Source organism: Artemia sp. Qi Xiang Cuo, chromosome 1, assembly GCF_049724085.1.
Source record: "Artemia sp. Qi Xiang Cuo chromosome 1, ASM4972408v1, whole genome shotgun sequence".
Taxonomy (NCBI): domain Eukaryota; kingdom Metazoa; phylum Arthropoda; class Branchiopoda; order Anostraca; family Artemiidae; genus Artemia; species Artemia sp. Qi Xiang Cuo.
In genome coordinates, this window is record NC_142794.1 from 24,951,951 (window position 1) to 24,979,274 (window position 27,324).

At 34.6% G+C, this 27,324-nt stretch overlaps 1 protein-coding gene across 1 annotated transcript in view; it reads right to left on the minus strand.

Moving 5' to 3' along the window:
- Positions 1-2,544: 2,544 nt before the first annotated feature.
- Positions 2,545-27,324, minus strand: part of Ocrl (Oculocerebrorenal syndrome of Lowe) — a 126,798-nt gene continuing 102,018 nt past the window's right edge. The window contains 4 exon segments of the mRNA XM_089095911.1: positions 2,545-7,550; positions 14,524-14,763; positions 19,101-19,204; positions 19,206-19,306. Of these exon segments, the coding sequence (XP_088952037.1) occupies positions 7,405-7,550; positions 14,524-14,763; positions 19,101-19,204; positions 19,206-19,306 (591 nt within the window). The 3' untranslated portion in view covers positions 2,545-7,404.

Here is a 27,324-nt window from a genome sequence, read left to right on the forward strand (position 1 = left end):
ATAAATGTAAGTCGTTGTAAATTTACCAGCAAAAGCACCTTAAATCTAGCAAAATATTTCCAAGTAGAACCTTCCATTTAGGGCTCATCAGAAGAAATACCACCTGCCTTAACGGGTTTCGAGGCTTTACATTCTTTACCCGGCACGGTGGAGCCTCTACCATAAGATCTATATGGTAACCCTATGTCAGGTAAAACTTGTGAAATACATACATACTAGTCAAGCTATTAAAAATTACATACAAAAAGTGTTTCAATGTTTCCATAGTAAAATCCCAGAGGTCACTGAAAGAGACCATTCTGGAACAAATGAAGACATGTCCAGATGTATCTTTTATTGGTATCTAGAACCAAATACAAATTTTAAGATCCTCAAACTTGTTTGAAAACCCCTACAAACTCAAACATCCAAAAAAAGAAAAGCACAAGAGAAATTATATGAAAATATCATTCAGTATTTCTTTATAATTTTTTGTATAATTATTTAAAAGTTCACGATACATGAAACTAAATTTTTTGAATTGCCAACTAATTTTTTTGGCTGAAAAACCTCTTAAGATCAGTTTTTCGCTCAGCTTTTTACATCTATTTTTAAAATCTGTGTAATTACTGCATATTTTTGCATGCCTAAATAATTGGGAATAATAAGCCGAATAAGTAATATTTGAATGTATATTACTTTCAAGAAATGGAAAATTAATTACCTCAAAATTAAAATCATCCGTTTTATTATATAATTTAAAAACTAATTTATTATTATTTGAAATATTAATATTTAAATCTAAGAAATGGTCGGAGTATCCCATCCCATAGCTAGGCTCAAGAATTAACTCTTGTGGATAAATATTTTTTGAAATCTCAATAAACTCTGCACAATTTATTACCAAGAGATCGTCCAGATATCTTTTATTATTTGAAAGGTTATATTTTACATTGCTTGGGCTATTTTTATTTATCATATATTCATATTCTAATTGACTTAAAAACAGGTCTGCTATGAATATATATTTTTTTGAATTAAAACCCATATTGAACTGAACTGAACCATTAACCCTTCCATAGACTCCTGACGTATTTTTTTTCTTTTCGATCATGTGAGCGGATCCCCAGGTGTGCGAATAGTGGGGTAAATGAGTTTTTTTAATATGGTCTTTGTGAGGTAAGAAATAAGTTACTGAAGATTATGAATATAATTTTTTTTTTAAGGGGAAGTACCAAGCGATTTTAGGAAAGCCCTATAAACCCTTGTATAAAAAGGTGAAAAGAGTGAGTGTTATAATTAAAGTGAGTGTATATAAAACTTCTGCAGTTAAGATAGTCAATGAGATTAGTAGCTGGTTTCGTATTAAATCAGGAGTTAAGATGGGATGTGTCCAAAAACCATTTATATGGATCATTTCGACGGACTTTGTCTTAAGGGACACAGCAAAGGCAATGGGAGAACACACAATGTAATGGAGAAGAAAAACTCTCCTGGACTTAGATTATGCTAATGGTTTAAGCATCCTAGATGAAGGTGTTAGCAAAGTGAATGAACTTTTACCGATTTTGCGAGTTCAGGGTGCGAGAACAGGTTTAAAAATTAATATTAAGAGGACTAAGTCACTAAGGCTAGAAAGGTGATATTGGGTTATGAGAAGATTGATCAAGTGGATAGCTTCACTTACCTAAGCTTTCCAGTGGCAGATCCAGGATTTTTTTAGGGGGGGGCGCGCAAAACAGGTCGATTCGGTAAACTTGCGTTAGGAGTAAGTTTAATTAATGCAAACTTGCGTTAATTAAGTAAATTACACTACTTTAGACTATGTTAGGGGGGGGGGGCCCCCTTGCCCCTCTCCTTGATCCGCTACTGAGGCTTTCTAATTAGTAAAAAAAACGATGGGTGCAGTGAAGAAGTTAAAAGTAGAATAGCCAAAGCTGACGCTGTTTTTTCACAGCTGAAAAAAGTTTGGAAAAATAGGAAGAAAATAAGTCTGCAAACCACGATTAGAATTTTGGAAGCTAGAATGGTAAAGTGAGATCCTAAAGCATGGGCGCTCCCTAAAACGGAAGAAGATTTACTAGATGTTTTCTAAAGAAATTGCCTACGGACCATTTTCAGTACCAGACAGACTGACCGTATCTCAAACAGTAAGCTGTACGAAAAATGGGGTTCAATCCCACTTTCTCGGGCTAAAATGACATAAAGGTTGAGATGGCTAGGGCATGTTCTGCGGAAGAAGGATGACAGATTGCCAAAGACTGTCCTTTTCGGCCAACTGTTTAGGGCCAAACAAAAAGCAGGTCGTCCGGGGCTGTGGCAGGACGAAGTCATAAGCAAATTCTTAAGGGAAATGGATACTTCTTGGAAGGGTTTAAAGAGGGAGGCGTTGAATAGATTGGGATGGAGGAGGATTGTGCAGAGCTGTGTTGACCTCAGGCTGCTTGGTGCTGCAGTGAGTTGTTAGTAGTAGTACTAGTAGTGCAGAATTGTGGTATATATCCTAAAGCTTCTGAAAATATTCTAAAACAAGGCGAAAATAAAATTAATAAACAGTATCACAAAAACAAACATATTTTAATCCATAACAAACAATAGTTAACAAGTAATAGTAAAGAAAAAATTAAAAATACTTCAAAGGGTACAGATAAAATGACACTTTTCATTGAAAATCCAATAGCTCGACAGCAGAACAACTAACTAAAAAATAATCTTCGTCGAGTCATTCCAAAAAATTCTAGATGATATTGGAAATTAAAATTTCCGCATAAATGGTATCTTATTTAGTAGATATCCCATGTTAGAAAGTCAGGCCAAGATGAATTTTAGGTAATATTAGAAAATAGAATTCAACATAATTAGCATCCATACGTAGCATCCTGCGCTATAAAATCACTCTAAGAAAACTTAACGAGGAAATCAGAATCATCTTTAAGGATTAGAAATCCCGCATTAGAATTTACATAGAAATGCTTCCCGTTATGACACCAAATGCCCCTTCCGGATGGATCCCTACATGGTATCGACGGGATAACATGGTAATCATATATGGTACTCCGTGTAGAGACACCTTATGTTTTGAACAGACATCCTACAAATGGTAAAGCATTTGAAACTCAAGCATACTTGTCACTTAATATTCAACTTGGAGCTAAATGGAAAATATAGTCCAAATAATTATTAATTAACAATAACCAATATTTTTTTTTATAGACACACAAAGGAAATACCCTGATTTACTTTATTAAAAGTAAATTTGGCAGCATTCCAGTCACCCCATTCTGAAGCAATTCTTTAAAATACCGGTCAAAATTAACGTTTTTCAAAAATGACAAGTACAAAAAATTAGGACAAGATCAATGGAAAACAAATTCTACTTTAAGTTGACCTTACATATTAAATGGTTAACCTATTAAATGTTATCTGTCATATTAAATGTTTACATACTTAAGTTATTAGAGTTGGGAAACAGTCCAAAGATCAGAGATTTTAGCATTCAACAATGCTCAACTCAATTTAATGGCAGGATCTGGTAACTATCAATCTACGTGGCGAATAATGAGTCTAAAAGGACTCAATGTTGAGGTCGACAGTTATCGGAATCCATCTTTAAACTAACCTCAACTTTGTCAAAGTTTGGATGTGAGACACACTACAGGACAAAATCCAGCACCTTAATACTGCGTTAACGAAACCTTAAACAATACGAACATCGCATAATTACAAAACCATTTTATAATATTAACATTTTCAAGATCAAATTTGTCGACAAAAAAAGATATTAAATAAATCATGGCCTACATTACGGAGGAGGAAAAAATGTGGAACCCTGACTACGACACTGATTTCTTGCTAATGGTTTTCTCTTTATTTAGGATAATTATCAACTTTTGTTTTGTTTCACATTTTAATTAATGCATGTTTTTAGCCTTTCCATATTCCTCCTTTTAGCCTCCCGTACAAAATTTTTTCACCCATAAAATTCCATATTTTCATCCCATAATTCGCGGGTACTTTTGAGTCTTGACAGACTTGCCCCTTTCTCTGTAATAGAATCCAGAATAAAACCTTATTTATTGTTAATAGGAACCTACATTTTCCACATGTGTCTCCAACGCAGCTATACAGTGAAGTGAGTCTCACTGAAAGCCAAACACGAGAATTCTCTGTCCAACGGTAGTTTCTAGAAGTTGAAGCTTGGAATATTTATCATCATTAACTATTCAGGTATAATACAGTAGTAAATGATTGGCTAATTTACTACTAGCTTCGATTATGGAATGGAGAGAAAAAGTGAGAGAGAGAGAGAGATCACTGGATCAAACTGTAAAACCAGAAGAATCTACTCTCTGACCATCTGTAAATTAAATCCATTGCAAGGCAAAGATGTATAATAGTAGTTAAAGTTAGATGGCAGGTCGGGATCAACTTATTTCTTTGTGTTTCGCATCTCATAATGCCTTTTCATCATCTGTATGTTCTTTACAATGGCATGGTTCTCTGAAACTCCACAAAAGCAAATAATCGTTTCCATCTCTTCTTTTTTCAAGTTCAAACCGCAAAGAATCAAAATTAAAATAGATATTGGAACAATTTAAACCAACCACAAATATAGCTTCACTATTTTATGAAAACAATAAGCAATTTAAATGGAAAATGTAAACATCAAAATATTATAAAAAAAACAGCCATTGAATTCAAAATATATCCCCGCTTCTTTTACCTCAAATCAAAAACAATAACAGCCAAGAACAAAAGAAGATACTGGAATAACTTAAATTCACTGCAGCACTATTCCTATTTTATTTGAGTAATGGCAATATTTGACTTAGGCATGAAGGGATACACCGAAGAGAAACAGAGAGTTCACTTGTGCAAAATATTGTGACTCAAAAACTTTTCGTACGTTTTACTCGCTTAGTGTTTTTCACAAAAGCATCAATCGGGTGTTAAAAGAGCGGAGCTATTTGTCTCTTCAAGTATTGCGTTTTTCTTATATGTCTAGTTACTCGGCATTAGTTAACCCTGTTTTAAAAAGGCGTTCCTAATTTTCTCTTCAAAGATAAGAGAATGTGAATTGACTAAATCACTTTTTTTTACTTTACAGTCGTTTAACATTTCTCACAAAAGAACCAATCAGGTTTTAAAAAGGCGGAGCTATTTGTCCATCCATATACTGCGTTTCCTTGTATGCCTAGATTGGTCAGTCGGCATTAGCCAACCGGGTTAAAAAAAGGTGTGGCTATTTTCCTCTCCAAAGATAAGAGATAACACGATAGGCTTTCAAGGATACATCACAAAAATGAACCAATATAACTACAGCACACCTTAATACAAAAAATATATGAAGTAACCACTCTGTTTCTCTTTGAATGTGTCTTGAAAGCAAGTATAGATCAAATAGTTAAGTTAGTTGATCAAAGCAACTATCCTAAATAGTAAGATGACTGAAAACTTCTCACCCACAAATTCGAACTCAATATTGACAGAAAAGAAGAAAAAAAAAACTTGCCCAAAAATACATAACTATTAATTCTATTGTAGTAAACAGGCTAGCCTAGACTTCCTCGATTATGCTAAAAACAGAAAAACCCTTTAAAAACCCTTTAAAGGTTTTTATAAACACTTGGGCTTTTATTAGTATACATTTTGTTTTCACTATCTTTATTAAAAGTTATACCCATTATTAATTTATATTTTCATATAGTTTGTTTCTAAGAAAAATTAAACAAGTATTTCAATGATAATAAATCAATCGCCTGGTAAAAAACAACACGTATTATTTTTACTTCGTATTCCCTGAAAATGGAACGCTGCAACCCGGATTTAAGGAGATTTAAACTAAATAATGTAGTTGAGTCATATATACTTTAAAATGCCCTAAAGAGAGTGGAATCTCTAGAAAAGACATTTAATCGTTTTGAATCTTTTTGACGTCGTAGGTTGCATCTCAGATGTGACCGCATTCCGGAATCAAGTTCAACTCCTTCGCAAAATGGTCTTGGTAAATAAAGCAACCGTATTTTCAGAAAATGCAAGATAAAGAGTAATATTTCTGTATAGTGTCGATATCTTTCATCTACCGATACGGTACCGCTGAGTATCGATATGCATGGTATCGTGCCGAGCATAGATGATAAATTCTAAATTCAGGCAGTACTCAATTTGAATTACTGAGTATCGATATCCAGTCGATACGCATTATCAAACAATGTCAATTACCAACTTGTATTACCGTATGATTTTCGTGTACCGATACGTAAAATCAAACTGAATCTGGTCCCAATAATAAAAATTTCGTGAAAACGTATACCAGATTATGGTAATAGCTCAAAATCGTTCCGAAAGATGACCTACTTCGGACGACAATTACAAGATGAGACCTAAGGGCTACCTAAATACAGGAGAACTCCCATGCGATTGATCCAAAAACCGTTGCCGGAAAAAAAAGATCACGGCCTAAAAAGTATCCCTTGTCCCCCTCCTCTAAAAAGTTGGACCTGCATGCAACAATAACTAAGTTTCTTACTGCCACACAGATAGATTGCACACCAGATTTGTTTGCACAAAACGGATGCTTATGTGATTTCACATGCGTATCGAGGGTCCATCGGCTGTGTTGAAATATTTTAACTGATGATGATCAGATGCTGAAGATGATAAGATGCTGAAGTTCAGACAAATGGGTTTGATTTATGATATAGTATCCTACCGTCTTAACGGTGAAATTCATAAACAAATAGGCGCAAAGTTTTGTTTTTAAGAAGAGTGCTGGGGCTTGTCATATTTAATTTAACCAAGTCTGAGTAAACTCAAAAGGAATATTTTACAGATTTGGTTAAATTCTATCAAGCTTTTTAGGAAAGATATAGCCCACTCCTTCAACAGTGTTTTGAGGTTAATTCTCGCCCTCAAGTCACTCAACGCTTGCACCCGTGCAAATATGACCTATCTAATAGAGTGATTATTAGACTTCATTTCCCTTAATACCTAATCCAATGTATTGTTTTGCCTATTGTATTTTAACGCATGCAACTGGCAGGTGAAATCCAAACAGCTACATTTTGGCTATTTTTAGGCAAGAGCCATTTTGCTCCATAACACAAGAAAAAGAGAGCGAAAACATCTAACAGCGCAAACCAAGGGTAAAGGTCACGGACAAAGAGTATATGATACAGATGTATATGTGCCCTATCTTACACTGTTAAAAAAAAAATCGGGTATCCAGGCTCCTCAGGATGTTCTTCATGGCGTCCAGGCTCCTCAGGATTGCTCCTCGTGAGAAACTGAGGATAGACGAGCACAAGCACCAGATTGATTGGTACCATAAAATTTTCCTGTTGGACGTCTGTATTACATACAATTTGTCTGTGGTAAGAACTATTCTTAAATTTAAAATTTAAATAGCGAAGTTAATTTGCCTGACTACTCAGTCCAGTCCCAATGTGGGGCAGTAAGAAAGTGGAGCAGGAAAGCCGCTTTCTTCTTCTCTACTGATTGATAGTAAGCTGCCGTCGTGGTTTTGTGATGATGAAGTCCATCTCGAAGTAAAACACTACCAAATATTGTGGCTGAAAAGAAAAAGACAATTAGAGCGAAATAAGTGTGCGAAAGTTAATACAAAATTTTAGTAGATAATTACATAGTAGGGTAGAATCACTTTCCGAACAAGACAACATAGGGTAAGTAGCCATTTTCCAGATTTTTTTTTATTATAAATTTGAGAAAAACTACTTGACCTTAGCGATTAAAATTTTCAGAAATTTCAAAGTTTATATTTGAGTTGGTTTTCAAAAACTTCTTTTACATTACTCAACTACTTTCTTTGAAATTAAAAATAGTTGTTCTAAAAAGCCTTTTTTCAACTTTTTTTCCATTTTTGTACATAGTGAGTCATTGGGTATAGTGATTAACAAGACAATGAGGTAATTCAAAGGATAATAGGTAATTAAATAGTAGCTGGGTAAACAATTGCTCGTTGGAGCGAAAATCCCGATTGTTTAAATTGTATGTCCCGCTGTTGGAAATCAATGGCCACGAACAGTTGATCGTACATTGGAGCAGATACTGGGTCAAAACATGGGTCGAAATACCTCCTCGTCACGTAAGATCTAAAGTTGCACTACCAGCAAACCCCAAGAAGAAATTTCCACGAAGATTTGACACCAATCGCTTCGATGATCCTAATATACAACAGGCATTCAGCTTAGATATTTCTAATCGCTTAGCAGCTCTTTGAGTGCAAACGACCGACAAGCAAACCCAGAGCTTGGATGAAGAGTGGCTGACCATACGCAATGCAATTCACAAGGCTGCAGAAGCTACGGTAGGATACCGCAAAAGACTATCCAAAAAATGGATGTCAACACGCACAGTCCAGATGGCTGAGCGCAAGCAACAGATTTAAGAGAGAAAATCGGAGTTGTTTAAGCGCATGAGAAAAGAATGTCACCAATCGGCTAAGGATCATAGGAACCAGTACTGGGAGAAAATTGCCAAAGAAATGGAAGCCGCAGCCTCCAGATCCGGCACCAGGAAGATGTATCTTCTCCTAAAATCAATTAGAAGTAAATCACTTAAACTTACTAGTACCTCCGTCAAAGATGAAAACGGCAGAGGGTGACTCTCAAACAAATCCGAAATAATCCATCACTGGAAGGAACACTTCGACAAACTACTTAGCGAGCACCAACTCTCCACAGCAACGGATCATAATCAGTGTAGCCACAACCCAAACCGCAACCCTGATGACCTGCAGGAACCAAACTCACCCAGCAGTATCTACAAGACGTGAACGTGACTCGCTTCAAGTTAAATGAAGTTCGACAAGCGATCAATCGCTTGAAAAGTAATAAAGCCCTTGGTACGGATACTATCCCGGGTGAACTTTACAAGTATGGACGAACAGCACTTGTCAGCAGGCTTCATATACTAGCCTGTCCTATATGGGAAAAAAGATGGTTCCACAAGATTGGGGAGAATATCATCCTTCCGGTCATCAAAAAAGAGCTAAAGACAAAATACAGCAATTATCTCCTTCATCTGCATAGATGCTAAAATATTCGCCCTAGTATAACATCAACGCTTTCTTGTCCAGCAAAACCTCAAGACAAGGCCCAATCAAGCAGGATTCGGCCCAGACATGGAAACAATCAACCAGATATTCGTCTTAAGACAAACGCTTGAACACACAGCAAAACAACAGAAACCGATAGTTTCTCTATTTATAGATTTTATAACAGCTATTGACTTTGTTCTAAGGGATGGAATCTGGAAGGGCACGACGGAAGATGGAGTACCAGACAAGATAGTCAGACTTATTCAAGCATACTACCAGCGCACGCGAGCCCAAATTTAGATCGGTGGGGAGCTCTCCTCGATCTTCCAAATTGATTTTGGTGGCCGACAGGGATGTATATTGTCTCCCGTCTTATTCAATCTCGTAACTGACTGAATTATGACCAAAGCAATGATGACCTTCTCAGGCGCTGAAGTAAGCCCCAATATTGCGTCACCGATCTGGACTACGCCAACGATATTAGCTTATTAGCTGAATCTCGTTCAGAAGCGCTATCCATGCTATCGAAAGTAGCTGAGTAATCCTCTCTGGTGGGCCTGAAGATAAGCTCCTCGAAGAGAAAAGGCATAGTGTTTGGTATATCATCTCAAGACCCCCCAATCTTAGTAGAACAGTCGCCCATTGACGAGATACCTGAATTCAAGTACCTAGGCTTTCTGGTAGACCCAATAAAAAAAGTAGGAGGATGAACATAAGAAATTCAGTCGACAACTGCTTCAGTAACTAGAGTCTCCACCCAGCTAAACCACTCCCTATGGAACCAGAAGAGTCCTTTTGATGACAAGAGTCAGGATATGTCACGCCCTTGCTCGTTCTATCCTACTATATGGCTGTGAAACATGGGTTTTGAAAACTTCGGACATTCAAGCCTTCAACGCATTCGACAATTCATGTTTAAGGAGAATCCTTTGCATCAAACTAAGTGACCGCGTTAGCAGTGATGAACTCCGCAAAAGTCACAATCAACGTTATGATTTGGCCATGCACTTCGCCGCCCACAGCACACCTTTGTCAATAAAGCCCTCAGATGTACGCCTCTTCCGGTATGGAAAAAGCACCATAGAGGACAGAAGAAAACGTGGCTCGCCTGCATCAAGGAAGACCTAGACCCACGTCCTGGCTCGAAGTGATCGAGCCACTTACGAACGGCCGAAATTCTTGGCTTACCACAATGACTATGCTACTGGACGCCAGGGAGAGCTGAAATGCTTGAGTACTGCCACAAATATCAAGTGAACTGCAGCTAAACTGAATCTATGATTATTCGATTAGGCTTTGGTGCTAAATCAAGAGCCAGTAGTTTTTAACGCGACTAGAAGGTTTTAGTTTAAGCAAAAACTTACCCCCTAAAGTTTCCATACCTTATAGGAGAAGGAATAAAAATAGTGCTTCTACTATTTTATTTAAAATGCGTCTATTTTTCGGGTTACAAATCAGCTGCGGCATTTCAAAAGGTGCTAAGCAGCATTTTCCGATAGAAGGGCCAGATTGAACTGCCGTTACTAGAGCAAAAGTTCCGTAAAAGATATTTTGAAAAAATAAAATAATAACGATAATAAAAATATTTGATACAGAAAGCTATACATGACCAGTATAAACGATGCTCCAATCTCTTAAAATTAACCAAATAAAAATGGTTAATTAAAATGATATTTTTATGGTTTTTCTCTGTAAAATTGTTTTTATGTAGTCAACCACACATCAATTTGATCCTTAATTACTAGTATTTAAAACGCACATGCGCCTATTACAATCACATAACACATAAAAAAAATTAATGACCATAAAATACGAATTACAAATAACTAGTACTTAGTAAAGATAACATTATTTATATATTTTATCATAATTACTGCATTATCATTTTGTTATATTAACATGATTATTATATTCATCAAAGTTCAGAATTCGTTTAATCAACAATAAATTTACAACAAAAACAAAGTTCAACATAGTCTCCCCTATAAGGTTCAATGGCCAGGAGGAACAGGGAGACAAAAAAAAATGTACATTATTACATTATTGTACATTAACCCGATAGAAAAATAAATGAATTTTATCAAAATGTCAAAAATTAACAGAAAAATGGAAAGATTTTGAGGTTTCAGTGGGGGCTGACATGAAATGCAAGTATGATAAAATGCAAGTAAAGAGAAAAGCAGATATTACTTTCCTATAATTCCGCACGGTAAAAGGTAGGCTTCGATTTCATTGGCTTACAACTGTGACGTATTATGTGAATGAATCATGTTAGTCCTAGTTTCTGGAAAGACAAATTGGTCCATTTTTTAAAACTTTATGGACGAAAGTTAAAACCACAAAAATAAAAAGCTTAATTGTATCTGTCTAGGCTCTGTGATATTTTAGGCTAATAAAAATAACGATATGTTTTTGATTCACAAGATTTTTTAAACTAGTCCCTCTGTTTCTCTGTGATATAAGCTTGAAATTGTCATTACCCCAACTTATTTGTAATATATGATGAATTGCAAATTATAAACAATCTGACAATCTATCAATAAGGAAAATAGATTAGGAGAATGGAAAGTCAAGTTCTTTGTCAGTCTTAAAATCAAAAAGCATTATGTACAAAAGAACATTTTCAGAAATTGCAGCATAGAGGTATTATGGTTGTGGAGCTTTAGACATTCTGTCAAACTAATGTTTACACTGAAGGGGTCTCCACCTTAGTCTAAACATGCTCTATCGACTCACCAAATCTGTTTTCCAGAATTTTATATTCAAACTGGTTTAAATTGTCCATGGACTTTATTTTTTAGAAAGTTTCATTTCCACATAAAATAGTTGGATGAAAACGACCACTGTTTCTAAAATAGGCTAATTCATCAAAACAGGTAATTAAAATTAATTGAATAGAATCGTTTGAAAATTATGAAACCATCATAATATTACATCCCACCAAGGAAGGAGAAATCACCAATGCACGAGTCTTCTTGATTTGAGAGATTTTGAAATAACTCCAACATAATTAAAAAAAAGTGGCCAGCAAGATTGGTAGGGCCCCTCTAAAAAGAACTAAACCTCCCCTCCCCCCCAAGTTCACATCCAGGGTTTTTGTTTGTGGAGGGGGACAAAAACCCTTTACTAAACACACCAATAATTTGTTTGTACACATCGTTTTTGCTTTTTTTGTTTTACGAGTCCGACAAAAATATTGGGGTAGAGAGGTCAAACTCGGTAACACCCTTACCCCGGGTTCGGCCTTGCTCCTCCCTGTTATTTAAAAACAAATATGACATTTCAGGGGAGAAAAGTGACTCCAATATACTTGTCCTTTAGATTTCAGAGATTTTAAAATAACTTCACAATAATTAGAAAAAAATGCCTAATAGGATTACAAACAAGCCCCTCTAGAAAATTAAACCTACTCCTTGTTACTTAGAAAAAAAAACAATCTTAGGAGTTAACTGCCTTGAATAGATGTCTCCATTTGGATTTAAAAGATTTTAAAAAAGCTTCAATATAATAAGAAAAAAGTGTACAGCAAGATTAAAATCAGGGCCCTTTCAATATCAAACAGTTCGTGGTAACGAACTGTAAGTAAGGAGCGACCCGGCTCAATAGTAACCGAAACTCTAAAAATCGGAATTTTGATGCCCATAGATACAACAATAGAATCAGATTTTTATGCTGATTTCAAATCTATCTGCCAAATTTATCTTTCAAATCTATCTGCGGAAGTTTCAAGCTCCTATCTGCAAAAATGTGGATTTTTTTTGTCAGAAGAAAGATCACGGATGCGTGTTTGTTATTTTTTGTTTTTATTTCCCCAGTGGTGATCGTATCGATCCCTAGTCCTCGAATATCGTAAGAGGGCTCATTTGAACGGAAATTAAAAGTTCTAGTGCCCTTTTAAAGTGACCAAAAAAATTGGAGGGCAACTTGGCCCCGTCCCACGCTCATTTTTTCCCAAAGTAACCCAAACAAAATTTTGAGATAGCCATTTTGTTCAGCATAGCCGAAAATCTAATAAATATGTCTTTGAGGATGACTTAATCCCCCACCCGAGGGAAGGGCTGGAAGTTATGAGCTTTGCCCATTGTTTACATACAGTATTGGTTAATGAGAAGTATAAAGACGTTTCAGGAGGGATTTTTTTCTGATGGGGGGGGGTGTCAGAGGAGGGGGTTACAGGGGAGGATCCATCTATGGAGGATGTTTCCTTTCGGGAAGGGACATTTCTATGAAGGGGCGCCGGATTTCCCAGCAATTAAAAAAAAACGATCAGAAATTAAATAAAAAAACTAGTTTTTTCAACTGAAAGTAAGGAGCAACATTAAAACTTAAAACAAACAGAAATTATTACGTATATGAGGGGGTTCGCCCCCAAGTCAATACCTCCCCTTTCCGCTAAAGTTTTTTTAGTAGTTTCGAAAAGAGCTATCTATTCTAATTAACCGGCCTTTGTGATTATGGGGTTTGTGATTCGAACAAAACTCAAACTTTAGCGTAAAGAGCAAGGTATCGACTAGGGGGCAAACTCCCAAATATACGTAATAAAATATACGAATATAGAAGTTCGTTACGTAAGTTAATTCGTAAGTTACGTCAGAACAAAATTTCGAGAAAGCCATTTGGCCAAAAAAGTAAAATTAATATGCAAATTTCTTTTTAATTATTCATGTATGGTGAGCCAAAATCAAAGCTGCATTAATTAAAAAACGTTCATAAATTAAATAAAAAAACAAGTTTTTTTTTAACTGAAAGTAAGGAGCGACATTAAAACTTAAAACGAACATAAATTACTCCGTATGTGAAAGGGGCTGTCCCCTCCTCAATACCTCGCTCTTTACGCTAAAGTTTGTATATGTCCCCCTCCTCAATACCTCGCTCTTTACGCTAAAGTTTGTATCTGTCACACGACTTTATTTTTAAAACAATAAAAAACTTTAGCGTAAAGAGCGAGGTATTGAGGAGGGGACAGTTATCATTAGTTTAATGATCAATCGATTGATTTAGTCTTTTTTCAAATATTGTGTATGGTTCTGTATTTTCAACCCTTATTCTCACTTGCAGAAATATTCAGAAAGATGTACTTTGCTACTAATCGTTTTTGCCAGGTCTTGAAGGTAAAGATAGTAAAAAAAAAAAAAAATGAAAAAGACCTGTCAAAACAGCTATTTTCGAAAACCTACTAAAAATTTACGAAACTTGAAAGTAATGAATAAAACATACGTCGAAAATACCTAACCTACAAAAAAATACAATATGGAGGTTTCCATGTAATTTATGTCTTCCAATTTAATCAAACACACCTTTTTCAAGTTTCTCAAGGCAGTCAGAGGAATATACTAATTTGCTTTCATTTCTGGCAGAATTCACAAGGGACATATTTTACTTTTCGCTCCGTTTCATTTTTCAAATACAAAAGGGGATTCTATTTTTGTATATTTCACTATTTATTCTATTATATCATTAACCAACTATAGGGGTATGACACTCACCAAGAGATCGGGCTTCCAGCTTATTCTTCAAGGAATGAACTAGCAACTCCCTTAAAAAGGCTACAAGGTGATGAAACACCCTTCGATGCAAGCCCGGTAGTCTGGCAACTACTTTTTTGACGTCTAGATACGTAGCACTAGCTTCCATTGCTTCGGCGTACATTCTAACTGGAATGACTGGTTCTGGCAAGGCGTCCAAAAAGACTAATAATGCTTCACCCACTGAATGAATCGATCCCGCTAAATAATAAATTGGCGAATCAATCTCAGTGCGCGCTTTGACTGAAACGACTGGTCCTTGTACAAGCTTATTCACAATTGGGATTTTACCGAGATTCTAACTTTTAACTTAACCTGGTGATTTTAACTTTTATCTAGTAAGTAAGTAAGTAGGTAAGTAAGTTTATTTGTAACCCAAAATATAATAAATAAATGCGGAGTAAATATATTATATATATATATATATATATATATATATATATATATATATATATATATATATATATATATATATATATATATATATATATATATATATTAGCCCATGTCGCTCGCTTAACATTCAAGCTTCTCTCTTCAGGATAGGCGGGGAGGGGGTGCCCGTCGTCTCCAAACACATTCCAAATAGTATATATATATATATATATATATATATATATATATATATATATATATATATATATATATATATATATATATATATATATATATATATAATTCACAAGGAAATAAAAAGGAAAACACAACATAAATAACGTAACAATATCCACTGAATCACTGATATGGAAAAAAATAAGTGAGAGAATCACTGGCACATATCTTCTTTGGAATATTGGTCCTCAGATCCTTAGCGATGTTGTCAAGCAGCACTATAGGGTCGATAAGTTCAAAATGAGAAATAATCTTGTGATTTATGTACCATCCTTAAATATATTATAGCTGGAATTTACAATATTTAAATAGCTTCTGCTTAGCTGAAGACGGTCTTTTTTTCGCAATAGAGGCTACAAACCGGAAAGAAAAAGAATTGTAGGAGAACAAAAACTATGGTAAAGTTTACATAAGCCTCGACGGTTGTAACTTCCTCTATCAGGCGAGATTTTCCCATGTGAGATACAAATCCCCATTTTGGGTATAATAAGGGGCTTGTAAGTATAGTGTTATGCTTTGGTCTTTTACCATGGACTTCTCTGCCAACTAGAGTTACTGCTAATCCAGCTACGTTATTGTATAGCATATTTTTTCCCTGATTTATTTGATGTTGTAGAAGTCAGCAATTTTGTTGGGTATGTCAGATGATTTCCAGGTGAGTGTTCTTCTGGATCTAAAAATGGTAATAAATAACATCGAGGTCCAACAATGAATAATTTAAAAAAGCGACATGAACGAACTCATTATTAAGTCCTTCGCCATTTACTTGGTAACAAGTTTTGTATTAATTTTCATATCCAAGATTCCGAAATTTATTTTTATAAAAAAATAGTAAAAAATTAAATTTGTGTTCCAACAATGAATAATTTAAAACAGCAACACGAACTAACTCATTATTAAGTCCTTCGCCTTTTAGTTGTTAACCACTTTTGTATTTCTTTTCATATCCCAGATGACGTGAGTGATTTTTGGGTTTTATTGATAGAATGGTTAGACTGCGAGATATAGCTACTGCGACAAGAGTTTCTCACGGAAAAATTGCGAAGAAAATCAATGCAGAATAAAAGGTATTTTGAAAATCATAAAAAAATTTTTTTAAGGAAATAATTAAAACTGCAGTTACCTGAGTCGTTTGAAGAATACAGAGTTTACAGGAATAAGCTAAATTAAATTATAAGAATAAGTGACTCAGGAACACAAGAGGAAACATAATGATATATATTTGGAATATACATCTGATATGAGAAAGACATGAGAAATGATAAATATAAAAATACGTCCTCATAAGTTGCACAAGTACTACCACAGATAACCTCGAAAAAAGGGAAAGAATTAAAGAACAGAAAATATTTTAAATGCTTTTGCCGACTATTTTAGTATTATCGGCTCTGGAGTTGTTTCGACCGTTAATATGCAACTGAAATCTCCTTTCGTTCCAGGCAAAGAGCAACTCGCAAAAAGTTCACTTACATTTTTCACTTACAGTTCACTTACATTAAAGATTGGGCCGCGAGATATTTAAAAAAAATGAAATGCAAAGAATAAACATAGTTTTTCTGTGGATGAATTTGAATTTTCAGGTAAAAATTCTTCAGCAGATAAGGCTAAGCATTCCACGTTTATTGGCACATATTTTAATTCTATCATTGACCAATGGGGTTTTTGGTGAGCTATTCATCAATAGTATTACCTAAAACTGGTAGTTCAATTGGTCTCCCAAATTATGCAAATAATGATTTTTCTGGAAGCCAGACAACAAACGTTAGCAATTACGAAGTTTATTTAGTCAAAAGCTGAAACTAAAAATGTCACCAATGGCATCTACCCGGATAACAAAATTGTTACATTTCCTTATTGTCAATCAATTTAAAACAAAGGCTGTTGCAAATTAATTTTCTCCCACTATGCAAAAGACAAAAATAAACTCCTCCTCCCACATTTAATTCGCATGAAGAGAGGACGGAAACTCTAAAAAAAAATCCCTCAATCAAACAGCTCATGGTAATGAACTGTGAGTAATGAGCAACTCGGCCCAATAGTAACCGAAACTCTAAAAAGGGAGTTTCGATAACATTGGATATATCAAAACAATTGGATTTTAATACTGACTCCAAATATATAAAGTTTATTAAGTTTAATTTTAGCCATAAAAAATTTAGCCATAAGAAAATTTGCCTGATATTTGAAGAAGTGGGGAAGCATCCCCAAAAAGTCAAGCGACCTTACCGAAAAATCACGCCGTCAGATTCAGCATATCAGTGAATTTATATTTTACTGTAGAAGAAAGATGACGGATGCGTTTTTTTCCACGGGCGATCGTATTTAACCAATAGTCTTAGAATATCGGGAGAGAGCTCATTCGAACGAAAATCAAGCTATACTGTCCTTTTTAAGTGACAAATGAAATGGGTTTGCACCTCCCCCCCCCACCTCACGCCAATTTTTACCCCAAGACATTCGATCAACACTTTAACACTTTAAGATAACAACACAACACTTCGAGAACACTTTAAGTTGAAAGGTCCAATAACTATGCTTTTGGTAATGGCATGACCTTCCATAGTCCCTGGAGAAAGGGCTGAAATTATGCAATTTGCCAACGCTGTTCATGTATGGGCCTAATATTTGTTATTGGGAAATATACGAAAAATTTTCGGGGTAATTTTCTGCGGAGAAGGGGGGAGGGTTTTCCACAAGGAGAATTTTCCATAGTGAGGAAACTTTACGGGAATATTTTTCAGGAAACATATTACACGGGAGGGAAAAGGAGGGGGAATTACTGGCATGATTTGAAAAACAGTCACAAATCAAACAATAAAAAACAAGTTTTTTCAAGTGAAAGTAGCTCAAGGAGCATCATTAAAACTTTAAACGAACAGGAATTATTCAGTATATGAGGCGGGTTACCAACTCCTCAATACCTCCCTCTTTGCGGTAAAGTTTGACATTTTGTCCCAATCCTTTTAAGAACGGCTCCTGCACCACAAAGCCCGGCGGTTTAATTAGAACAACCAGCTTTTTTTAAATTTCTGAAAATCCTCAGCGTAAAGAGCAAGCTATTGAGGAGTGGGCGACCCCCCTCCTCATATAAGGAATAATTTGTGTTCGCTTCAAGTTTTAATATTGATCCTTACTTTCAGTTGAAAAAATTGTTGTTTTTTTATTGAATAGATACATAAAACAAAAAATGTGAAAAAGGGAAATTTGTTTGGAAATAAAATTAAACGAGAGCAGGAGAGAATTCAATTATATTTGGTAAAATATTACTAAACATAGTAATAGTACCATAATTTGTTACAAATCAAAATATCGAAAAATTAATCAACAGGACATCGAAAGTTAAGTTTTCGAGTGCATACTACTGAACAAAGACAACAAGAAACCGAACAACTATGACAAACAGAACTTGATGAATGAAATGAATGTTCTGTTTAGCTTTAGTAAGAACTAGGAATCAAGGGGGGGGGGGTTAAACCATGTACCGAGTTAAGCACGAATAACCGAACACGTACAAAACATTATAATTCACAATGCGGAAAAAAACAAGAAAACTTAGACAAACCTAAAAGATATGAAAAGAATATTTTAGAAGATAACTCGCTTATATTATCAGGCGTTGAAATATACAGTTGCCTAAAATATTTATAATTTCTGTATCCAGACTAATGATTTTAAATAAGTTTTGCAATGTTTTTAACAGCCAGTAAAATTAAATAAATGAATCAAAATATGAAAAGAAAATTTAAGTTTCTGATTTACGTATAATCTCGACGCTGAAATGTTAAGTATAGCTCAAATCGTAGCAAATTCTTTACCGAGACCAGGAAATTAAAAAAAAATGCCTTTTTTTTGTTTTTTTTTTTTAACAGCACGTAAAATCGAATAAGTCGAACAAAATATGAAAAAGTTTCAAGCATTCAACTTACGTAGATTCTCAGGCATTGAAGTATCAAGTATATCCCGAATCGTACTAATCTCTGCACCAAGGCCAGGAAGTTCAAACAAGTTCTCTTTATCCGTTCCCTTTCGAAAGTTCATCTAAAAGGAACCACATTTCTTTGGGTACGGCCAAAATACTTTTCCGGTTGTTTTCGTGCCATTCATCGACTTCACCATGGTAGTGACGTTTTTCCTATAGTTTCAAATTAAATTTTTAATAAAATCTCACAAATGATACGTATATATATATATATATATACATATATATATGTATATATACACATATATATATATATATATGTGTGTGTGTATATATATATATATATATATATATATATATATATATATATATATATATATATATATATATATATATATATATATATATATATATATATTTCCTGTTTATCCTTTACAGACGCCAATATAACATGTTCATTATTCCATTGTAATTTTTGAAATATTACGCAGCACAATTATAATTTTATTCTTTAGTTTTAAGTCAAATTATCGTTTGCAATTCAATGTGATTTTTGCTGTTTCTTCTTCCATGCCATTTTCATTAGCTGTTTTGAGTAATTTGTCATATTATCTAATTTTGCCTGTGTTACAGTTACTAAAAACTAATTCCACCGTCATGTTTACCCTTCACAGACTCACGCAAGTTAAACTAACACGCTCCTTCAGTCCATTGTAATTTTTCTTTGTCCTGTAACCGCAGATTTCGTTTTACACCATTTCAAATTGCAAATCAATGTGATTTTTGCTGTTTCTTGTTACATGCCTTTTTCTTTAGCAGTTCGGAGTCGTTTGCCATCTTTTTTAATTTTGCATTTATTATATATTATAAAAAAGATCCGTCCATCCCTAGGGAGAAAATAATGTGAGTTTTGTTCTTTAAGTGTATATAAATGTGATATAACTCGAATTATCTTTTTCTGCTCTGAACTTAATTTCTCTTTCCTGTTTGTCCTTCACAAACACCAAAATAACTTCATTTCATTCTAGGGCGCTTAATAAATCCTTACGTGAATTTATTTTCTCCTTGTTGTGTGTCTTTGTAGACGCTAAAATAGCACTTCTTCATTTTAAAGTGAAAAATCAGCAATTTCAATCGAATTAAGCATAGGCCTAATTAAATAAATTAAGTGAATTTATTTTCTCCTTCCTATGTATCTTTGCAGACGCTAAAATAGCATTTCTTCATTTTAAGGGTGAAAAATCAGCGATTTCAACCGAATTAAGCGATTATGGCGTGAACTCAATTCCTACTTCCATTATATCCTTCACAGACTAACACAAGCTTAAGTAACACGCTCCTTCATTGCATTGTAATTTTTCTTTGTCTTCTAACCACAAATTCCGTTGTGCAACATTTTTGTTTAGCAATCAAGTTATTTTTGTTGTTTCTTGTTCCGTGCCTTTTTCTTTAGCTGTTCAGAGCAGTTTGTCATCCTTTTTAATTTTGCATGCGTCATAGATACTAAAAACGATACGACCGCTGCTTTGGAGAAAATGAACAAAAATTATACTTTTTAAATGTATATATATATATATATATATATATATATATATATATATATATATATATATATATATATATATATATATATATATATGACGTCACTCACAAGATTATTCGTAATAAGGCTCTAAATAAATTTTATCAAACTAGTGACCTTTCCAGATTGTTTGTTTTAGGCCAGAAAATCCCAGGATGCCAATTAAAAAAATAAGGAAAAAAATATGAAGCCGTTTTCGAGAAAAAATGCATACATAAATAAATAAATACATCCACAGTTGCTGGTTTGAAAATATAAGATATCTACCATCTTTAAGCGATTAATGATTATGTATGTATTTATGCATGTATTTTTCATGAAAAAGGCCCAGTATTTTTTTGAGCCGCTCCATTTTTTTTTTTTTTTTTTTTTTTTTTTTTTTTTTTTTTTGAGTCGTTTGGGGATTAAATGAAGCCCAACAAAATCTGCGTTTAGAAGACATTCGACAACAAGCATCACAACGACTCAAAATGAAAACGATGGAAAAAAAAATCTGCAGTTAAAATACACGTGCCATTGAGGATCACATCGAATCGTAAACGAAAATGATGCAGAACAAAACCTGCGGTTGGAAGGCGTGTGACAACGAGCATGATCAATCGAAGTGAGACACAAGTTGTAGACGCAAGCGAAATTATTTAAGATGATCAATGACTCGGAGCAAAGCAAAAAGGCACGGAGCAAGCGAAAGCGAGAACAACATTGAATCGCAAACAGAAAGGTTGCACAACGGAATCTGCGATTAGAAGACATCAAAATTACAATGTCAAGCGAATCACACGACATACTGAATGAATCCGAGCAGCTATGTAACATATATATAATATATAAACAGAAATTAATATTTCTGTTCTATCTAATTATCTATATAAACAGATATGTATATATATATATATATATATATATATATATATATATATATATATATATATATATATATATATATATATATATATATATATATATATATACATATTTTTTATATGCCTTTTGCTTTAGTTAAAAAAAAGCTACGATAGGTGAAAGTGAACTGTATGTTCGTGAACTGTATCGCAACAAGCATATATTACTCTATTGCGACCATATATGTGAACCAAGAATAGGCTAACTTATATTCCAAAATCGGGCATCTCGCTCAACGACTTTCATTGGATGGCTATTGTCGAATTTCCTTATGGTAGTGGAACATTTAAAAGATAATTGGCATATTTGCAGTAAACCAGGCGGAAGAAAACTTATTTGTTTCGGTAAAAAGAGACCAAAACGCAGAGTTGCGGAACCCGCAGATAACGTACACACAATAAACCGTTCTGAGGTTACGGCGGTTATACAAATGCTTCTAAGCATAAGGTAACAGCACTCAATGTACTTTATGGGACATTCCGTAAGCTTAGCAAGTAGATTTCATATTGGAAGCAATTGGTAGTCCAAGGCATGTAGGAGATGTCTGCGCGCGAGGAAGAAGCAGAAGAGAAGTACTCGGCTTGACTACAATAATACCGGCCTAGTTGTGCTGTAAAAGATTTCAACAGAGAAGATCCGAACTCGCATTACTGTTGGTTCGAGCTGATTGGAGGAACCCTTTAATTGCGGTCGAACCTTTCGCCTTGCTACGGAAAACAGCTAGGCTACTTCACTTTTAGCAGCATCAAAAACTAACCCAGCTTCATCATATTCATCACAAAAATACACTAATTATCTTCAATCCTTGAAACACATATGCATAGGTTAACAATATTACTAGTGTAATTGATAAGCGACAAGTGGACACCCATATATATGCAACAGGCTGTGGCACATTCGGGAAAAGACTACTTTTGTTGCATAGAGAAGGCAAAGTAATGGAGCCTGATTAGAAGGTGGATACCACCTATACCTGAATTAAATGGTGACTTCAATCTTCAGTCCCAAACTCTTGTTCACATCCCTTGTCCAGTCTTTTTCAGCCAACTGTTACGTAGAGAGCGAAGTTGAAACATAAAAGGAACATAAATTATTACTCCGCAGCCTACCGATTATATATCGGTAAAAATAGTGCAAATTAACCAAATGATGATATTTCCCTATGTTTGTAGGATTATAGAAAACTAGCGCTTTATTAAAAACACAAAAGCCAAATATAAAAACAAGAATATTGATTGAGAAGTCAAAAGTGAGAACATAGCCTCACAACAGCAAACTAATCTATAACGCTTTTCATAGTCTTATATAAGCTGCAATATCAGTAACTTTCAGTATACAATTGAAATAACTCTAAAAACTTAGGCATAAAAATAAACATTATCTTCAGAAGTGCACATTTATTAAACATCATACAAAGATAATGCATTGAATTATCAGATAACATCTTGGCCTTACCTAGTATTACTTGAAATGAAGGACAATAAACTGTAATATGAAGTCTGGAAATCTGGCTATTTCATGCAAAGCAGAATTTTAAGTTATGATGTAAATTCTAAACCAAATGATAAGTCCTAACACTAACAAGATTGGTTTACTTCGAACTTGTCTCCAAAAAAATATAAAGCTCTTTTTCAGATCCAAAACGACAATCAATCATTGGACTGAGCTCATTTTGAAGAAGTAATGCCAAATTAAACGAAAAAAATTAAGCAACAATCCTAAAATGCTTTATTTTTATACTGTTAAAAGCATCCTTAAATGGTTTACTTTTACTGTACCAAAGATTCTATATTCTTTTGTGTTTTCAGTAAAGTACTAGTTTTCTATAATCCTTCAAACATAGGGAAATATTACCAGTAAGTTTATTTGCACTAGCTCTACTGATATATATATATATATATATATATATATATATATATATATATATATATATATATATATATATATATATATATATATATATATATATATATATACATATATACATATATATATATATATTACGTAGACTGTGTCGCAGCGTCGCATACAAAATTTGTTTATGTCAATTGTTGTTACGTTTTTACGAGTCAGACAAACATTTTTTTTTTTGGGGGGGGGGGATGTTCAATCCCCCTACCTCCCCCCGTTTTAATTTTCAAGTTTCAAATTTATGTTCGTTTTAAGTTTCAACTTCACTCTTTACTTCCCCAGAACACCTTTGTTTTTAAAATTAATCTTTTCTCGTTTAAAAAAAAAAATCATATGGAGGGCACAAAACCATGATTGAAAAAAAAAACGATACCAATACACGCGAAACCGATACGCGCGGTACCAATCCACCCGATACCGACTTCACTCTTTACTTTTCTCAGAAAAATCTGTTTTTTCCATTAATCTTTGGCCGTTTTTAATTAAAAGGTTGTTAATTGCAAATCTCATTCGCCCACTCGCTTGTAAATTCTGTGGACATGGTTAGTCATAAATCTTTGAACCATTTTTGGTCTCCAATTGCTTTCAAGTGGCTCACAGAACTGATAAACTATCTAAATTACCCTTATTGTGTCACTATCTGCCTTAGTTTTGCCCTAGAATGATAAACTATCATCAAGAAGTGTAAAATTACTATCAGAAATATGAACCACATTTAGCTGGAACTAGCTGAGTATTCCTTCAAAACGTATTTTACATACTTTACAAAACAATATATGTTTAGGCACAGAGAACAGGAGTGTAATATGGAACTAGCTGATTAGTCCAACATTGGAACCGACATTGTTTCGGGTTTCGGGTTTCGGGTATAAATAAGTTTAATGACATGCAGAGCAGGCAATAAAACATGTGCTCCTCTAAATTAAAATTGGACTACACATTAAGAGATAATTTCTAAGATCCTTATCGCGCATCGATCTCCATGGTGTTCTAGAAGTAACTATTTTTCAAAAGAATATTTTCAAGTTTTTCCAAATATTATCAAAATTTTCATATCTTTAACTTATTTCACTAAGCATTCCCCCCCCCCCCCCCTGTTAAACACCAAAAAACTTTAGACATACAGGTGCAGAATAACAATAAACAAAAAAAAGTTGGAATGCAACCTGACAACTAAAAAATATCACAGAAAAATAATGCAAATAGGTTTTTATTACTAAGATTTCTTTATAAGCTATACATTACAAATAGTTTTATCATCGCTATTAAATAGTAAAAATAAGTAAACAATTTGAATAAGTAAATGTAACAACAAATAATCCTTCTTGTAATATACAACTTTGAATGGTTCCAGAACCACATGACTACACTTTTCCAACCCCTAAGTGGCAAGAGGTAGGAAAAGGACGCAATTATTTAATTTGCAATGGGGAAGAGGGGGCAACTGCCCCTGCCTGACCTCAGTTTCCCCCCTAGACCCCAGTTTGCCCCTGAGCTGAAACTTAGTTTCTCTAAAAATCTTGTCAAAAGTAAGATAAGCTTGTATAAATCAAGCGTTCATAGGAACACGTCAGGTTTCTTTAGTACATCTTTATCATTTTTATTACTATATGGCTCATTTTTCAGTTTTCTCTGTCATTTTCACTTGATTTGGAAAAATAGCTCCAGCTCCCCCCAGGATTTTGACGAAATTACGCCACTGGCTGGGGTATGGTTTTAGTGATCTAGTAAGAATGTAGTTGCAAACCATGAACTGGATGACCTCTATTCCCTTTCAAATCCAAGACAAGTTTAAAAAATAAGTGCATCACATTTACAAAAAAAGATAATTGTCTAAAAAAAAAATCATCCAGAAGGGACAAAATCGTGACAGAACAAAATAGCCAAGCAGGAATCGAACACTTGACACTCTGATTTGAAGACCAACGCAATACGAACAGGACCACGGCTCTAATAATCTAATTTAATCTACTGGTTGTTGTAGGACCATAATTGCGTAGCTTGTTAAGGGGAATTGGAGGAGAACCATACGAGAGGTGTTCTTGCAAACCTCGAGTTAAGAGTTTGGACCATAATTATTACAATGATACCGTTTTATACTTCCAAGATTTTCCACTTAAGGAGTGACACCAAAAGTGTTGTTTTTAGTGCTATATTGCACATACGGATGGTATAATTGATAAAAATCGCGTACATGAACAATAGCTTTCGAATGAGCCATTAAACGTCACTCAAAAAAGTTCCGGTAGCCCACAAGGCCCAGCTTTTCCACTAGAGACATGGCACCCAAAAGTGCTGTTTCTAGTGCCATTTAGAACTTACAGATGGTAAAATTTGTAATAAAAACGTAGATATGAGCAATATCTTGCATATGAGGTATTAAAAATCTGGCTACGATGTTCTAGTAGCCCGCTAGCCTCACCTTTTGAGAAATGGCAAAAAAAAATGTCATTTTTAATGTCATATGGCATTTGCAGATGGTGGAATTTATAAAAAGCACGTAGATATGAAAAATAGCTTTTGAATGAGGCGCTAAGCATCTCTCTGTGATTTTTCGTTGACCCATTAGCCCTGCAAAAGTGCTACCCATGATCAGTGCCTGTTCAGTGCTACCCATGCAAAAAAGTGATCTTCCTTGTTGTTTATGGTAGGGGACTGTAATTTATTTGCAATAGGTTTTCGACCATACTCATTCAAATGGTATACTTTTCATTTTGACCTGACGCCACTTTGAGGGGGTTCAGTCTTTTTTTCAAAATCACCATGAATGTCTTCACAATAAACTTTTATATTTAAGACGGACCGAAATAATAGTTACCATTCCTGAATCAGTGTTAGATGACAATTTTTTTTCCCTAGGCAGTTTATTTGTAAGCGTGTTTTTAACGTTTGGTTACTAAGGGCTGTGGTTCGCTCTTTACTAGGTTGCAGCTACTGCTGCAACCATGATAACTTTAAGTAGCACTGTTACTAAAGATATTATCACACAGGACAGGTTCTTACGGATATTAGCCCCTGAGGTTTGGTGTTCTCCAGTAGCGAAAACTGCACAGTTTCTACTTTGGAGGCAAAGGAACATTTTCCCTCGGTTATAACTTCCAATCCGTTACACCTTCCTCAAGACCCTTCACTCCAACAAAAATGCAAAGTGTGGACCATTAATATCAATTTCTGTTACCCACAATGTGCCAGACATTCTAAAACTGGTACCACCAGGATCGGCGTGTTGAAGCTTAAGGTTGCATTAAAAGTGGTAGTAACAGGTGGATAATGTGCGAGACTATCCACCCGTCTGCGAGATTTTTACCCTGGAATCAACAGTGATGCCATTGGTGTTTATAAACTCAAGGTTTTTTGAAGTTTTAAGCCAGATAACTTTTACCCTGTAATAATAGCTAAATAGCCGAGAACTAGTTTTGGTTGTTATTCGCATTGGCTTGGGGGGGGGGCTATACATTAATATTTAGTCTCAATTCAGTTCGAATAAACCTGAATATAAGTGCTGCGGGGTGATAGATCCCTTTCTCATTGCAGGAAAATGTTTTCTTTGAAGTATATAATAATAAATTCGTATGCTTAATGGTACAAAAGGTGAAAAATTTTCATCCTGGGCTACCGTACATAATTTTTAGCATACAGCAATAGATAAATAGCAGACCTTTTTGGTTGCTATTCCCCTAGATTTGAGCTTCCAAAGCTTTTACTGGAAATTTAAGGATTTATTTGGGCTAGTGGTAATCATATTCTTCCCTTTGCTTCCCTTTTGCTTTAAATGGGTACCTGGAGAATTATGGGGAAGGTAAACAAGAAGGATGTGCGAAAGTACAGGATGGCT